This window comes from Malaclemys terrapin, chromosome 1, assembly GCF_027887155.1.
Source record: "Malaclemys terrapin pileata isolate rMalTer1 chromosome 1, rMalTer1.hap1, whole genome shotgun sequence".
Taxonomy (NCBI): Eukaryota; Metazoa; Chordata; order Testudines; family Emydidae; genus Malaclemys; species Malaclemys terrapin.
The window spans coordinates 65,600,563-65,618,623 of NC_071505.1; the positions used below are offsets into that span (position 1 = coordinate 65,600,563).

An 18,061-nucleotide genomic window follows, 5' to 3' on the forward strand; every position below is an offset into this window, starting at 1 on the left:
GCTGGTGGCATGAGATCAGCATTTTAATTTAATTTTAAATGACGCTTCTTAAACATTTTGAAAACCTGGTTTACTTTACATACAATAGTTTAGTTATATAATATAGACTTATAGAAAGAGACCTTCTAAAAACGTTAAAATGTATTACCGGCAAGCGAAACCTTAAATTAGAGTGAATAAATGAAGACTCGGCACACCGCTTCTGAAAGGTTGCCGACCCCCGCCTTAGCATATCCCAGTGCAGGATCCAGGATTTATTTTGTATAGTTGGGTGTGTGTTTTTACATCCCAAATACTTAAATTGTAATAATATGACACACTTTGTTTTGTGAGATGCATCCCTGCTTGGAAACTGCATGGTCAATGTTAAATGTACCTGTACAGATTGTATAAATGTGTGTGTTCTTATTCCTGCATGTATCTGTTGTGATTTAAGGTGATCTTATAAACCCATAATCTAGAACTCTCATGTAAGCCAAGGGGAGCTGTCATTATTGTTTTAATGATTTATTATTTTTTCTTTTATTTATATAGCATCCAAAAATGTGCTAGGCGCTCTACAGATATAAGCTAGGTCCGTGTCCCAAATAATTTATAGTCTAAATCCTTTGTGTTGATTTCCCTTGACACCAGCCGGTCACAGCAGTTTACCCATGTGCAATAAGTTGCTGAATCAAGGCTTAAATAGAGGTATCATACAGACAAAATGATGGGAGAAGTAGAGGAGAAGGATGTGGGGTTTTTTGTTTTGTTTTTTTTAACCTTAACCCCTTAGCTCTCTTCTATTTCCCTTTATTAGCAGAATCTTGCTTCCTTACCTGGATTGTTTTTAACACGTTAGTATTTAAATTTTTAAAATGTAATTTATTAATCACTAGCCTAATATATTTTTGTTCGGTTTTTACATTGCCTATTTTCCTGTTTAATTTATTTTTAGTGTTCAGTATTAGACTTCATATATTCATTCAATGAGCCTTCTTCATGCACAAATTAAGATTATTGAGGTTGGTTCTGCTGGCAACAGGAGAGCAGAAGCAGGCTCCTTTGACTATAAAAGTGTGCCCATGTTACTTCTCTAGTTGCTGGTCCTCTTTCTCAAGAGAGGAAGGGGGTCTTCAGTTGGCAGCCACCAGAGCTTGATTGGAGTTTGGAAGTCCTGCCAGGTATAGTGCTTAGGGGTTGGCTGCTAGGGATGTCAGTTGCCCAGTGTCTGGGATCAGGGCCAATGATATAGGGGCCCACTGATCCCCTTTGTTTTGCCATTACAGAAGTAATAGGTTTGTAGATATTTTGAGTTAACTATTTTATTTAAATTCCAAGAGACATCACAAATCTTACTCTTTTTATTTGTAACCTTCATGAAGAAATGGGGTATTATGTCATTTATTTTTAAAGGTTTTTTTTTTTCTCCTGGGTTTTGTGGGGTGGCTATTTTATGTGAAACATGTACACTACAAAAACATTTGTTTTATAGGAAGCACACAAAATGGTGAGAGAAGCTAATGTCAAACAAGCTACTGCAGAAAAACAATTAAAAGAAGCACAGGGAAAGGTGAGGGTTTTTTTTTTTCAAACTTATTTTCTGTGCATTTTATTATAGTGTTTAAATCCAGAATTGTTCATGGGTGAAAAATGTAAAGAGGATCCTCACTTGTGTAAACCTATGCTGCTAATTACTGAATTGTTCTGTGCCATCTACATATACTGTCTATAAATGCTTTGGGGCTTGGCATTGGATTTTTCCAGCATAATGTTGAATAGTTGGCAGTGGACACAGCAAAACAGCAGTGCTACTGCATATGGTGCTCTAAAGGTGTACATATTGCTGTTCTTTATGCAAATCAAGACAATTACATTCAGTATCCATATTTGAAAAGTATCTAACAGTATTGCCAATTAACATTTATATCATGCCATAATGTGTGCCTAGGCGGCAAGTACTTAATTGTATTTTCTCATTTTCAAGATTGATGTCCTTCAGGCTGAAGTAGCAGCTTTAAAAACACTAGTACTGTCCACTTCACCAACATCACCAACTAAGGAGCTTCAGTCTAGTGGAAAAGTTCCATTTAAAAAAGGACATGCAAGAAACAAAAGTACAAGTAGTGCTATGGGTGGCAGTCACCAAGACCTCACTACAGTGCAGCCAATTGTGAAAGACTGCAAAGAGGTAACAGTTCAAAGATTGTGTTCTTTTTGGCTAGGGATGTTCATTAATATTTACTGAATTAAAAACAATGTTATTTTCATTCCCTATAAAATTGTGTATGGTTATGCATGTGTTTGTAAAATCTTCGTGTAGCACTGATTGCTTTCAGAGATTTTTCCGTTAACTTCTGTTTCATCTTGGAGTTCCATATCAATAGCTGGTGAATTTCTGAATCTTCCTGTTTACCTTTAAATGCTTTCTTTGGGGAGAAGATTCTAAATATTTCAAATATTTAGAAAGATAGTTACCTTTGGTATTTTCTGCAAGAATTTTTAAGACTGTCAGCTTTTTTGTTATACATTTGGAAAATGTACGAGACTTGGTTAATTTCAGGCCTTTCTGCACTATTGGTCATAGAACTGGGAACAGTCAGATTTACACATGGTAAAGTCAAACTATAACTCTGAAATCTAGTTAATCAAAAAAAAAAGTTGAAAGTGGTTTCCTACACCTGCTGCTTAATCTACTTGCCAATTTTAATTGTTTTGCAATTACATTAAAATGTTTTTCTTTCCCTTGTTGCTGTGCAGGGGAAACGGACTGTATAGAGGAAATCAGGAAACTAATTATATACAAAATGCTGTTATTGAACCAGTATTTTTTTAAAGGGCTGTAATATAATTCTCTAATCTTTCATATATTAGTAATCTTAGGTGCTGTTTGTAAAAATGGAAAAAATATTCAAATAGAAGTGTAATTTAAATTGATTGGATCCCTTTTAAAATTTTGTTCCATTATAATTCACTGCTGACCTGATGAGGCAAAGAGTGGGGATAGAAGAGAGTTACACATTCAACACCTAGAAAGGAAACGAATAAGGCGCTAAAAGTATAAAGCAGAAAGCCAAATAAAAAGGATCAAGTCAGGAGCAATAATGAGTGCTTTTCAAGTCAACTTGGTTTCTTTTAAATATTGGATGAGGAGGGAAACTGAGCAAAATACAAAAGATAAATGCAATGTAATGACTGTTGGATTTTTAAAATTTTGAGTAAACACACACAAAAATTATGCTTTTTAAAAAAAAAAAAAAAGTTTTTTTTCTGCCCCGTGTGTGTGACTCTTTAAGGTATTGATAAACCATTCATTTTCTCATGCCTGAGAATTTTTCTTTTGATTGAGGCTACGGGGAATGTTTCTTTAGGGAACAGAATACACTTATTGGGTTTCATTTGCACAATGAGATTGGTGCCTAAATTGTTTTTTTTTTTTTTTTTTTTTTAAATGGATTATAGGAAATGGTAAAATGCTTAAAGATCAAGGAAATAAATGGATAGACTAGAATAGTATACAAGAGTTTTAATATACATAAACTAATCTTTTGAGTTTAGTCAATCAGGATTGTTCTAGTGTGAATTATTTTCTCTCTGCAGTGCCTCATTTACATAGAATATTTTAAAATAATGTTTAAATTGAGGTTTAAAAATCATATTTGCTTTCTAATAAGCATACTATAAAATAAGCATAATTAAATTCTCAGTCGGGTGTGTCTGCTTTCGAACATTACTTTCCTCTAGAACACCCAGCCTATTCATTGTTTCTGAACTCTTCCTCACTCCATCTCACTAAAACAGCTTCCCCGCTTTCACAGTTCCTAGTCGCGAGGTGGCCCAGAAAGTCCAGCATTGGGCTTCTTTTCTTTTTCTCTATTTCCAACTGTTCCTGTTTTCAGTCCCCTTCAAGTTTGTCAGTGGGGTTCTGTTTTCTTTTCTCAGTCCATAACTGTCATCTGCCATCCTCTAGATGGCCACATCTTCCCCATCTTGTATTTAAATAGCTTTCACCCTTCCTCACCTCACAATCCTCGACCCTCTTCAGCTTTCATGCTGTTGATCTACCAGTTCAACTCTTTACCTCCTGCTTCCCTCACACAGACCTCCTCATTTAACCTTTGACTGTGGATTAATTTACAGACAAAACCAAGACCATTCCCTAAATCTTCATTTATATTATGACAGTAGTGTGCAAGGGCCCGATGGAGGTAGGCACTACACCAACTTATAGGAAGACATGGTTCTGGCCCCAAAGAGTTTACAGTCTAATATGATGACACAAGTGAGTGTAACAAACAGTAGGAGGGAAAGGGGATGAGGGTAATGGTAATAAGGTCACAAAGTTAATTTGGCTAGCTAGTGACATCTTCATAACTTCAAATCTAAAAGGTTTTATTTCTTTTCAAATAGAAGTAAGTAGATGGACGTCATTGGTCCTCATTGGAACTCTGTGTATCTATTTTAATTTCATTTTTCTGTAGGCATGTGTGGATCTTGAAGGGATTGTGAGGAGAAGGTAGTAGCCTTGTGAATCAGTTCAGGGAGGGTATTCTGTGTGTTAGGGAAGACTGGTTTGTAGGACAAAAGGACAAGTGGGTGATCCATCCTCAACATCGCATTTTTTTTTTTTGTTTCGCTTCTGCTTTTGTTTCCTTTCTGTCTGTGCTGCTGCCTGTGTATAAAATACCATTCCAATCCCACTTCATCAATACACTGTCTTTCTGATTCAGAGCTCTCATAAGCATGTGCTCCATCAGTCCCATCAAGAAGTGAATTAATAATAAAAACTACACTAATTCCCACCCTTTCCCCAAAACCCGATCAATTATTTCCCCCTCACGCTTTCCCCATGCACCTTGTGTCCCCCTTTCCCCCCCCCCCCACACACAAATCAGCCACTAACATGATCTCATGTAGTTTGGCTCCATGCTCCAGTAATGCTATGTGGTACCTGTGAAATTATAGCATGAGATATGCTTAGCAAAGTGGGAGAATGGAGTTTTTGAACTTTGAAGGACCTCAAATGAAGAATAGCAGCGAGTTTAAAACGAGAGGCTGAATTCTACTTACATTAAATTCTTTAGATACACAAGTATTTTTTATTTACTTTGCTTTTAAATACAATATTAACACATCACTTAGGCTTGGTCTCCTTACAAAACTTTTCAAATTCAGAAAACAAGTAGTGGACAGACTGAAAGGATGTAACAGATGCACGAATGGAAAAGAATTAGTAACTTCTTCCAGTTAAACAGTTGCTCTTGTGTTGCCAAGGGTATCCTGACTTCAAGACTTCAGTGACTTGCCAATTTCCTCTCTTGTCTCATTTTTTAATATTTCAGTGCTCTAATACTGCAATAAGTTCAAAGTACATGAAACAATACAACTTAAATTGCTTATTTTTGTGTACTTAGGCAAAGTAGAGGTTTAAAAAAAAGTATGGTTAATGTGCAGCTGCTGGAGCTTTAGAATAATGTGTAATAATGGTATTGGTTCTAATGCTTTTTGATTGAAATGCAGATATTATAAACTGTTCAGTTTTAGCACAATTGCTGTAATCCATAACATTTGTTACTAGATTATAACTTTTTTTGTTTAAAAAGTATCTTTCTGGGTTTGTTTGTTAGGCTGACTTATCTCTGTATAATGAATTCAGATCCTGGAAGGATGAGCCGACTATGGACAGAACATGCCCTTTCTTAGATAAAATCTATCAGGAAGATATCTTCCCATGTTTAACCTTCTCAAAAAGTGAGGTAATGTATTTATTCTGTCTAAATGTTGACGCTGTCTTATGTAATGTACATAGGTACTTATGGAATAGTTGTTTCCACATGTTTTACTCAGTACCTGAAGACTGTAAAAAGTATTTCTTCACATAGTTACATATTATTTAGCTATTTGCCTCATTTTAAAAAAAAGGCACTAGTCAAAATTAAGGGCTGAAGCCTAACTTAGAGTGGTGAGATGTTGAACAGCAGTGGTCACCAGCTGGTAGATCACGATCGACTGGTGGATCCTGGAGCCTCTGACCGTCAATCGCAATCTCCAATTGCTAAAAGTTGAATGGCGCAGCGGTGCGGCAGGGAATCTCCACACACTGCTCCTGTGTGCAGGCATTGCCTCCTCAGCTCCCGTTAGCTGGGAATGGGGAACTGAGGCCATTGGCAGCTGTGGGGGCAGTGCCTGCAGAGAGGGTCAGCGTGCGGAGCCATTCCCCTGCCCCAGGCACTGCAGGGACGTGCTGGCCGCTTCTGGGAGCCTGCCTTAGCACTGCTGCACTGCCACCCAAGGTAAGCGCCTCCCAGCGGGAGTCCGCACCCCAGCCCTGAGCCCCCTCCCGGAGCCTGCACCCCAACCCCCAGTCCTGAGCCTCCTCCCAGAGCCAACACCCCAAACCCCTTCCTGCACCCCAAACCCCTGTCCCAGCCCTGAGGCAGGGCTGCCCAGAGTGGGGGGCAAGTGGGGCAATTTGCCCTGGGCCCTGCAGGGGGCCCCCACGAGAATATAATATTCTATAGTATTGCAACTTTTTTTTATGGAAGGGGCCCCCGAAATTGCTTTGCCCCGGGCCCCCTGAATCCTTTGGGCAGCCCTGCCCTGAGGCCTCTCTCGGAGCTAGCACCCCATACCCCTTCCTGCATCCCAACACTCTGCCCCAGCCTAGAGCCCCCTCCTGCACCCAAACTCCCTCCCAGAGCCACACTCCATCCTGTATTCCAACCCAGTGAGAGTGGGTGAGAATGGGGGAAAGCGAGCAGCGGAGGGAGAGGGATGGAGTAAGCAGGGTGGTGCCTCAGGGAAGGGGCGGGATAGATCATTGGTTGCACTTAAATTCAAAAAGTGATCTTGTGCTTAAAAAGGTTGGAGACCACTGTTGTTCAGATTCCCCCTTCCCTACCTCTGTCACTGTATCCAATACTAACTTGCCGTTCTCTTGCTATTCCAGACATGACTCTTTCAAGTAGAGACTCTCATTCTTCTCTCTCTCCTTCAAACTCTAGTGTCCTCAGGAGTTGGGGATTGTGTACTTCTCTTATCTTACCGGGACCTTTTAGGAGGGACATAATAAATGGACAATCTCTCATTTCTGCCTTTATGTAGATGGCCAGAAAGGCCACAACACCCTTTACTTAGCAGACACACGTCTTCTCCTCTCCCAGTCTGTCAGAGCAGCAGATAAAATCAGGCTTTGGAGCAGGCAACCAGGGCTGTGGTGCATTCTACTTTCTTTGAGGAGGGAAGCCTTAGAAGGGCTAAGCTCAGAGAAAGGTGAAAGAGTTGGGAACGTAATTCATTTTGGATTAAAACAGTTGAGAGAATTTCACCTTCATTTTTTTTTTTCCCCCTGCATTTTGAATTTTCATTTGTTGCTGTAAATATTTTCCTAGCCTGTTGCTTTGATCATGTCATCCCTCCACTGGCACCCTCTTCTGCATTATATCAAACCTAAGCTACTTGTCAGCACTTTCAAGGCCCTTCATGGCCTATCCCCATCCTATCTATTATCATTCACTACCAAACTGTTGATACATACCTCTGATTGGCCCATGATGCCAGCCGCCATAGCTCACTTGTTAAATTTTCAAACAAGCACTTTTGTGCTTTCTCCCATCCTGCCCCATATGCTTGGGTTGTGCTCCCCGTAAACGTGTGTAAAGCCATTTTACTGTTCTTGTTCAAATCATTCCTTAAAACGCTCCACGGTGGTGATGCCGATACTTGAAAATGGCTAGGCTAGGCTGCTGTTGTGCTGCCACAGCCTACCATGCTGACCAATATTGTCTTGTTTCCTTGTACTCTCCTGTTGGTTGGTCTGTATTCATCTATCTCCTGTCTTATACCTAGTTTGTAAGCTCTTTGGCAAGGGACTGTCTTTTTTTGTGCTGTTTGTACTGCACCTCACACAGTGGGGGCCTGGTCCATGACTTGGGCTCCTAGGCACTACGATAATTTAAATAAGTAGAGACGTTACCTTTTTTACCATGCAAACCATTTTTATTTTTCATCCACCAGATAATCTGTGTAGAACTGATAGCATGCTCCTCCCTTCTGTCAAACTGGGCTTTGCTGATCATGGCCAGATACATTTTCTTGGTGCCTTTTCTCCGGTTTCTACCTATTTAACTTATTCCATCTAGAGCCCCTTATACATAAGAACAGCCATACTGGGTCAGACCAAAGGTCCATCTAGCCCAGTATCCTGTCTACTGACAGTGGCCAAAGCCAGGTGCCCCAGAGGGAGTGAATCTAACAGGTAATGATCAAGTGATCTCTCTCCTGCCATCCATCTCCACCCTCTGACAAACATTCTAGGGACACCATTCCTTACCCATCGTGGCTAATAGCCATTAATGGACTTAACCTCCATGAATGTATCCAGTTCTCTTTTAAACACTGTTATAGTCCTAGCCTTCACAACCTCCTCAGGTAAGGAGTTCCACAAGTTGACTGTGCGCTGTGTGAAGAAGAACTTCCTTTTATTTGTTTTAAAGCTGCTTGGCTATTAATTTCATTTGGTGACCCCTAGTTCTTGTATTATGGGAATAAGTAAATAACTTTTTCCTTATCTACTTTCTCCACATCACTCATAATCTGTCCTCTTATGGGACCCATTCCAAACCCTTAATCATTTTAGTTGCCCTTTTCTGAACCTTTTCTAGTGCCAGTATATCTTTTTTGAGATGAGGAGACCACATCTGTACGCAGTATTCAAGATGTGGGCGTACCATCGATTTATATAAGGGCAATAATATATTCTCTGTCTTATTCTCTATCTCCTTTTTAATGATTCCTAACATCCTGTTTGCTTTTTTGACTGCCTCTGCACACTGCGTGGACATCTTCAGAGAACTATCCATGATGACTCCAAGATCTTTTTCCTGATTTCTTGTAGCTAAATTAGCCCCCATCATATTGTATGTATAGTTGGGGTTATTTTTTTCAATGTGCATTACTTTACATTTATCCACATTACATTTCATTTGCCATTTTGTTGCCCAATCACTTAGTTTTGTGAGATCTTTTTGAAGTGTTTCACAGTCTGCTTTGGTCTTAACTATCCTGAGCAGTTTAGTATCATCTGCAAATTTTGCCACCTCACTTTTTACCCTTTTTTCCAGATCATTTATGAGTAAATTGAATAGGATTAGTCCTAGGACTTACCCTTGGGGAACACCACTAGTTACCCCTCTCCATTCTGAGAATTTACCATTAATTCCTACCCTTTGTTCCCTGTCTTTTAACCAGTTCTCAGTCCATGAAAGGACCTTCCCTTTTATCCCATGACAACTTAATTAATGTAAGGGCCTTTGGTCAGGGATCTTGTCAAAGGCTTTCTGGAAATCTAAGTACACTATGTCCACTGGATCCTCCTTGTCCACAGGTTTGTTGACCACTTCAAAGAACTCTAATAGATTAGTAAGATACGATTTCCCTTTAGAGAAACCATGTTGACTTTTGCCCAACAATTTGTTCTTCTATGTGTCTGACAATTTTATTCTTTACTATTGTTTCAACTGATTTGCCCGGTACTGACGTTAGACTTACCGCTCTGTAATTGCTGGGATCACCTCTAGAGCCCTTTTTAAATATTGGCGTTACATTAGCTATCTTCCAGTCATTGGGTACAGAAGCCAATTTAAAGGACAGGTTACAAACCCTAGTTAATAGTTCCGCAATTTCACATTTGAGTTCTTTCACAACTCTTGGGTGAATGCCATCTGGTCCCGGTGACTTGTTAATGTTAAGTTTATCAATTAATTCCAAAACCACCTCTAGTGACACTTCAATCTGTGACAGTTCCTCAGATTTGTCACCTGCAAAAGCCGTCTCAGGTTTGGGAATCTCCCTAACATCCTCAGCCGTGAAGACTGTCTTTAAAAAGCGCCCATGCAGCTTGCAGGGATTTCACTTTAGTCACTGTACATTTTAATTTCTGTTTAACTAACCCTTTCATTTTTGCATAGTTCCCCTTTTTGAAATTAAATGCCACAGTGTTGGGCTGTTGAGATGTTCTTCCCACCACAGGGATGTTAAATGTTATATTATGGTCACTGTTTCCAAGTGGTCCTGTTATAGTTACCTCTTGGACCAGCTCCTGCGCTCCACTCAGGACTAAATCTAGAGTTGCCTCTCCCCTTGTAGGTTCCCGTACCAGCTGCTCCAAGAAGCAGTCATTTAAAGTATCGAGAGATTTTGTCTCTGCATTTCGTCCTGAGGTGACATGTTCCCAGTAAATATGGGATAATTGAAATCCCCCACTATTATTGAGTTCTTAATTTTGATAGCCTCTCTAATTTCCCTTAACATTTCATCATCACTATCACTGTCCTGGTCAGGTGGTGGATAATAGATCCCTAATGTTATATTCTTATTAGAGCATGAAATTACTATCCATAGAGATTCTATGGAACATGTGGATTCACTTAAGATTTTTACTTCAGTTGATTCTACATTTTCTTTCACATATAGTACCACTCCCCCCCCCGCCCCCTGCACGACCTGTTCTGTCCTTCCAACATATTTTGTACCCGGGAATGATTGTGTCCCATTGATTTTTCTCAGTCCACCAGGTTTCTGTGATACCTATTATATCAATATCCTCCTTTATCACGAGGCACTCTAGTTCACCCATCTTATTATTTAGACTTCTAGCATTTGTACACAAGCAGTTTAAAAACTTGTCACTGTTTATTTGTCTGCCCTTTTCTGATGTGTCCGATTCTTTATGTGAATGTTTCTCGTCTGATCTGGCCCTTACATTATCCTCTTCCATCCTCTGCTCCTGACTAGAACCTAGAGAATCTCTATCAATAGACTCTCCTCTAAGAGAAGTCTCTGTCCGATCCACATGCTCCTCTGCAGCAGTCGGCTTTCCCCCATCTCCTAGTTTAAAAACTATTTAATTAAAAATATTGTTAGTTGATTAACTGGACAGAGGAGACTGTACAAGGATAAAATATGCAATCCCTCCTGTCCCAAGCCTTTCCTATCAATTTTATTGAAAGATGGAGATACAAATAGTTCCAAATGAGCGTGGTGAGATCCAGAGTTTAAAAAAAAAAAAAAAAAGTAAGAATTCTCATGTTTCAAGTAGGAGAGGTATTACTGTTTTGGAAATTTACATGTTGTACAGTGAAGACATGAAAGGGGACATTCATTTTGATTCCTATCCTCCTCCTCCTCCTCCCACCCAAAGAAAGAGAAATAATCTTTTACCGTAAATTGTAAATGAGATCAAGGCCTCGGGTGAGATAATAGGGATGGAAAGCTGTTGTAGCCAGTAAGCAGCAAGTTGTGTATTTGCTGTCATGGGGAAATCTAAGGCTGGTTCTACACCACTCCTGGATCCCATCCCCAGGTTTGCCAGTGATGCTGTGGGGTCAGGAAGAGGTGTGGTTGAAGCATGCTACACTCCTAGGATCACTATCAGCATGAGAGCTCATTACATACCTGCATTGTTTAGAGCAACCCTAAGAGTGTCCTAAGCAATGCTGGAGAAAGCACAGAAGTGGCCCTGGTCAGTCCTCCTTTGTGAGTTTGCCCCGTCACCTGCACACAGCACTTACTGGGTACAGTTGAAGATTCAGCCCTAAGAGTAAAAGAAATTTATTCTTGGATCTTCCTAAAATACAAGAGACAAGATTGAATCTTTAAGCTTACAGAGCTTCATTTGTTTGAAGAAGATAAACATTGACAGCCTCTCCTGGCACAGTGCTAAATTTTCCTCCTTCATACAACAGTCTCATGCCTTCACTTGATCGGTGCATCACTCTATCATAATTCATCCAGTCCTCTTTCAAATGGCCCTGGGCACACAATCTGGGTAGCTATTTGCGTATTGGTTCATTTGCAATCCATGTAGAGTAGCACATTAACTTCTTTCAGTACACTGTTTTATCTGTATGCTCCAGTAGTTGGTATTTGCGTCTCTAATTTATATAACTAGGCCATCTTACTGTTTTCCCCCTGTAGCCCTCTTATTCTGTTAATTGCTAATGTAGACTTAGATGTTGCCTGAAAAGGCCAGAATGCAGCTACTAACACTTGTCTGTGCATAAATTACACTGTACATAGTGACCAACTTTTATTTTCCTTTAAGTATAACCAGACTAACTGAATGTATAAACTAAATGCTAACTAGATTAAGTTGTGATGTCTGCTTATTTGATTAATTGAAAATTGCACATACTTGAATAGTTGATATGTTATATACATTTTTGCCTGTATAAAAATGCTGTGAATGTGAACTATTTTATTTCTTGGGGGAGGGGCAAACAAGGAATATTCTGTTTAAACTAATTTAATACTGTATTCTGTGTGTTGATTTGTAAAATATCCAAAGCAGAATAACACTATATGCACGGTAGCAAAGAACATTGGTACAGAGTAGTTCTAATAAAACAATTAGGAGTTTAGTGGAAACCATTGAAGAATAACCCTTTAATGGACTATATTAGCCAAATAGAACTGTTGAGTCTATTTAAACAATCATATGGGCTGAGATTGAGTTACATCCAGTTCAGTTAGCATATTTCCAATATGTAAAAGCACTTTAAAACAATGAATCAGGAAAGAGGTATTTTAATTTCTGCTTTATTATGTTTCCAGAGGAAAATATTATAACCAAGCTTACTTTGGCAACATTGATAATCTATTGTTTTTTCGGTATTCTATAAATTAATCAGTTTTATTCCTTCCTGATAATCTTTTAAATAATAATTGGATTTAAAAAAACGTAAAGTCAATGTCCAGATACTTGGACTGAAACACTCCTTGCTTAAAAGCATGTTTGATTTCAGCTGAAGAAGAATAATTTCACTATTAGTTAATGTTTAAAAAGAAAACAAACTAGACTTTCTGTTTTTGTTGTTCTAAATGCAGTTACCTCACAGCTTGGAGTTCAGGGTTATTTGGAGAGGAGCCTGGGAGTTTAGGACCTTTTGGTTTTATTTACATTGACATACAGGGCAAATTCTTAACCCATCTGTAATTCAGTTTATCTATCTGGGTAGTTGAATTTGCATGTTTAGACTTTGCTTTGATTAAATTATATTTATATACATGTAAACCTTGTATTACTTGGATAATGCCAAACTACTTCTAATTACTTTCTTTGCTGTCCTTTTGTAGTTGGCTTCAGCTGTTCTGGAGGCTGTTGAAAACAACACCCTGAGCATTGAACCAGTTGGCCTACAACCTATTCGATTTGTGAAAGCTTCTGCAGTTGAATGTGGGGGACCAAAGTATGTTAAACCAAATACTTTAGTCATATGAGAGGCACAGTATTTTTCATTTCGCATTTGAATGGTGGTTGTGTTTGATGGAACTGTTGTAATTGTTACATGACCCTAGTAAATTGGATATATCTTAACCTTTTGTTTATGGCCTCTGCATCTGGAATATTAGAATGCTATGCTGAACTTTGTTAGGGGGAAATAAATGAAGACAGGGACCATCTTTTTGTTCTGTTTGTACAACACCTAACATAACGGTGCCCTGGTCCATGATTAAATTTCCTAGGTACTATGGTGGTGGTGCTAATAATCACACATGTAAAACGCAGGCAGAATAGCACTGCAGGAAAAGCCTATAATAGGAATTTAAGAATCTTTTGGTACTTCACTTAAGTAAGACACATAAGGAAGTGTAATATTTAATTCATTAAATGATCCAGTCCTTGACTTAAGGCTTCAATTTTCTCTGCTGCTCTTTTATGTTCTAAAGCACCATTTACACTTAAACAAAAATAAACCCTCACAAGGACTCTTTCCTGAAGAGTGTTTGATCTAACATCAGATAGGTACGTTACGTGCAATAAGTTAAATTGCAAGAGCCTGTGAATGTGAACACCGTGACCCCCCCCCCCCCCCCCCCGCAACTCCCTTTTGGGTTAGGACCCTCAATTTGAGAAACACTGGTCTCCCCCATGAAATCTGTGTAGTATAGGGTAAAAGCACACAAAAGACCAGATTTCACGGCGGGAGACCAGATTTCACAGTCTGACGCGTTTCTCATGACCGTTAATTTGTTAGGGCTCTGTTTATTAGTTTTAAATGAATTGTAGTGAATGCTCTTCTGTCATGTGACTTGATGTGTTTTATCACCATCACAGGCTATCTCCTATTTCCATCAATGGGATGCATGTCACAGTGGTTTATCTTTGTTCTAAAGCATTGGTTTGAGCTTCTAAATTATTTTTAGCATATTAAAAGGACTTGTATAACCATAAGAACATAGCAGGAGAAATTTTCTAGCTTTTGAAGTCTTTCCTCCTCTCCCCAAAAGCTTTGCCAAAATTGAGATGAGCTAGTCTGATGAACACTGAATGTATACTTTTTAGATAAACGTAACAGAATATTTTAGCTATTGTGCTTTTAGTTGCTTTTGTTTCATTTTTGAAAAGAGTGTGGTTCTTCTTCTTCCTGATTTTGGATAATGTAGAATGGAAGGAAGAAGAGCAAAAAAACTTCTCAAGTCCACTACTCACCTTGCCATAGGAGCCTAATTTACCTGTGAGATGTGCAGTTACCATGCTGGTGGATGCTACAGAAAAACCTAAAACTTTTTTCTAGTTATATATATCAAGCTTTTATTGTAGCAACAGTTTTTTCCATTAGATAAAGCTGAAGATGAATTATTCCAAATTGTAAATACCCCCTTTTCTGCTGCTAAGGAATGTAGGTGAAACTCCCTTTAAACTTAGTGCCTTCCCTTAATTGTTTAGCTGGATCACCATTGGCTAACATGACCCTTCCCCTGGGACTCAATGTTTTATGTCTTCCAGCATGCTTATATTCAGATGCACTCAAACAGTGGGCGGGGGAGGAGGAATGAACCTGGTCATTTAACCCTAGTTTTTTTATAGGGCAGCCCAAAACATTACTGTCAGGCTTTCACTTCAGTCCCTCTAGTAAGGATTTTTTTAGTACCGTGAATACAAAGTGCAATATAAACTTCAGCATAAAAGCAAAACTGATCTTATAAAAATACATTTTACACAAATGTTTCAGGCTTGAGCAGTGTAACAACATAAAAGATCAGTGCTTTGGGACAAATAAATGTAATATCAAGCACAATTCTTTAACTGGTTTTTAAATAATTGACAATGCAAAATATAATAGTATATTCCACAGATGAGGAGCTCTATTGAACAAATCCTTAGCTCATTGTTTCAAGTTATATTCAGCCAACTTGAAATGTAGTGAATGAGGGAATATATGGCTAAGAATGATCAAGTTTGCTTAGCTTCTTCCTTACGGGTCTTGACGTTTAAAATTAGTAAAATGTAATGGGGCGCGAATGTAAAAACAGAATAGTCATTGTAAACCATAATAGTTGACAACCTAGAATAGTAATTGCAAACTACAAATCAAGAGGCTAGAAGGGGAACTCAAGCAGCTATTACTACATATTTTTGTTCAAAACAACTAAAATACATCTTATGTCCTAAAACTTGCAAGCAATGGAGTTTCCAAAATGCCATTTAAAGCAAAATAAGCAAATTTTATATTTTACAGGAAATGTGCACTCAGTGGACAAAGTAAATCATGCAAGCATAGAATCAAGTTAGGGGACTCAAGCAGCTATTACTATATTTCTCCTTTTTGCCGATACAGGGTAAGTATCTACCTTTATCTTGATTTCATTTTGAGCTCACATTGTATTTCCATACAGATATGTAATACATGAGAATAACCTTTTATTTTCCATTTGTTTAGATCACTTCTGTGTGTAACTTCTTTACATACATTCGGTATATCCAACAAGGACTTGTAAAGCAGCAAGATGGTAAGTGAAGAACTGTAGGTTGGTACAGATATAAATATTGCTGTTCATAAGTGGGTATTTGGTATGTTTCAGACAATAGTGACACATTACAGAAAGGTCCTGTGCTGGTACCTGCAGACTAGTCATTACATGTAGGTGTTCTCATACAGTATTTACATGAACAATGGTTGTTCATAGACTCATAAACTCATAGACTTTAAGGTCAGAAGGGACCATTATCATCTGGTCTGACCCCCTGCATGATGCAGGCCACAAAGCCGTCCCTACCCTTTTCCTCGACTCTGCTGTTGAAGTCCCCAAATCCTGTGGCTTAGAGACTTCAATTGGCAGAGAATCCTCCTGCTAGCGATCCCTGCACCATGCTGCGGAGGAAGGCGAAAAACCTCCAGGGCCTCTGCCAATCTACCCTGGAGGAAAATTCCTTCCCGACCCCAAATATGACTATCAGTAAAACCCCGAGCATGTAGGCAAGAGTCTCCAGCCTGACCCTTGTTAGCCATTATACTACTTACCTGCCATGGCACGGTATTCCTTTGACTAAAATCATGTTTTTCCATTAAACCATTCCCTCCATAAACTTATCTAGCTTAATCTTAAAACCAGACAGGTCCTTCGCCCCCACCGTTTCCCTCGGAAGGCCGTTCCAATATTTCACCCCTCTGACGGTCAGAAACCTTCGTCTAATTTCAAGCCTAAACTTTCCCACGGCCAGTTTATATCCATTCGTTCTCGTGTCCACATTAGTACTGAGCTGGAATAATTCCTCTCCCTCCCTGGTATTTATCCCTCTGATATATTTAAAGAGAGCAATCATATCCCCCCTCAGCCTTCGTTTGGTCAGGCTAAACAACCCGAGCTCCTCTAGTCTCCTTTCATTCGACAGGTTTTCCATTCCTCTGATTATCCTAGTGGCCCTTCTCCGTACCCGTTCCAGTTTGAGTTCATCTTTGTTGTTCTGAGCTTAGGATGTAAAAATATGCAAGAGAAGAAGATTGCAATCTCTTAGACAAATGCAGATGGAAAATATGCTTTTAGCTGCTGCTATCAGGACATCATGAAGTGGTCTGCTTAGACCCCCCCAGTTTACAATGTGAATGACAAACAATGGGTGAATTTTCCAGTAAAGGGAACCGATGATATTGCTGCCATTTCCTCAGGCTGTTTCCCCGAACTGCCAACTTCATTCTTGTCTGGACTGAGTTTTGGATAGCTAGCTCTCCATCCAAGCTCCTATCTAGGTTAGTAATTAGGAAAGCAGCTCATCTGAATTGTTCAGTTCAAGTAAAATGGATACATTAAACTGGCTATGAAGACACTGCAGCCCACAATTTAGATTTATAAAATGTTAGAGAGATATTTTGCAAACTTTCTGCTTTTTGGAGTAGGCTTTGAGCTTCATTTTTTAAGTGCACTAACCTTGCAAAGTTTCATGGTTTCTTTTTTTCTTTTCTTTTCTTTTTTTTTTTAAGTCAGGAGGGACAGTTATGATTATCTAATCTGACTTGCATAGCATAGGTGTCACAAAATATCATCCAGCAACGCTTGCCTCCAGACCAATAATTTGATTTTATTAGAGCATATCCCTTATAACAGTGGTCCCCAAACTGTGTGGCGCGCCCCCCTAAGGGGACGCGGAGGAACATTTAGGGGTGTGTGGTGGGGCCTGGGCCAGCCTCCACAGGGGGTGGGGAGGGAGCTACACCAACCCCGCTCTGCTCCCAGCCCCGCCCCAGCCATGGCAACCAGCTCCCAGCCCTGACTGCGGGCCTGTTCTCGGCCGCTGGCTCCAACCGTGTCCCCACTCCCGGCCAACGCCCCAGCTGCAGTGCTGGCCCTGTTCCCGGCACTTGTGCCTGACCGTGGCTCCCGGGAGTGTGCAGACCAAGTGGGGAGGGGCGCAGACAAAAAAAAGTTTGGGGACCACAGCCTTAGAAAGACATATAGACTTTATTTAAACACGTCTGGTGATGGAGAATGTACTATATCCCTTAGTAAGTTCCAATGATTGATTATCCTCACTTAAAAATTTGCCCTCTCTGTTAAGTTTTGCTAACATGTTTGAGGCAAATGACTTTATTAAAAAAAAAGTAAAATAATATTGTCACGGTTCAGGACTGTCTGCACCTTTGACCCCCCTCTGTCTCTGAGTGGACCCCTTCAGGAGATAGGTCTCTTGCCTTTCCTGCTCTTAGGATGGAATCCTCCAATTCTCCTACCTTCAGACTTGTTTCTGGAGCACAGTATCAGCTGTGATTCCTCAGCAGCCTGAGTGAGTTTGAGACCTAGTGAT

The 18,061-nt window shown here is 39.6% G+C and overlaps 1 protein-coding gene across 2 annotated transcripts in view; it reads left to right on the forward strand.

The window, feature by feature from the left end:
* RAB3IP (RAB3A interacting protein) overlaps positions 1-18,061 on the forward strand; it is a 55,191-nt gene that overhangs the window by 32,400 nt on the left and 4,730 nt on the right. For both annotated transcript variants that reach the window (XM_054026323.1, XM_054026331.1), the window contains 6 exons: positions 1,475-1,552; positions 1,967-2,170; positions 5,607-5,735; positions 13,114-13,226; positions 15,501-15,600; positions 15,702-15,771. In XM_054026323.1, the coding sequence (XP_053882298.1) occupies positions 1,475-1,552; positions 1,967-2,170; positions 5,607-5,735; positions 13,114-13,226; positions 15,501-15,600; positions 15,702-15,771 (694 nt within the window). The remainder of the gene's footprint in view (positions 1-1,474; positions 1,553-1,966; positions 2,171-5,606; positions 5,736-13,113; positions 13,227-15,500; positions 15,601-15,701; positions 15,772-18,061) is intronic.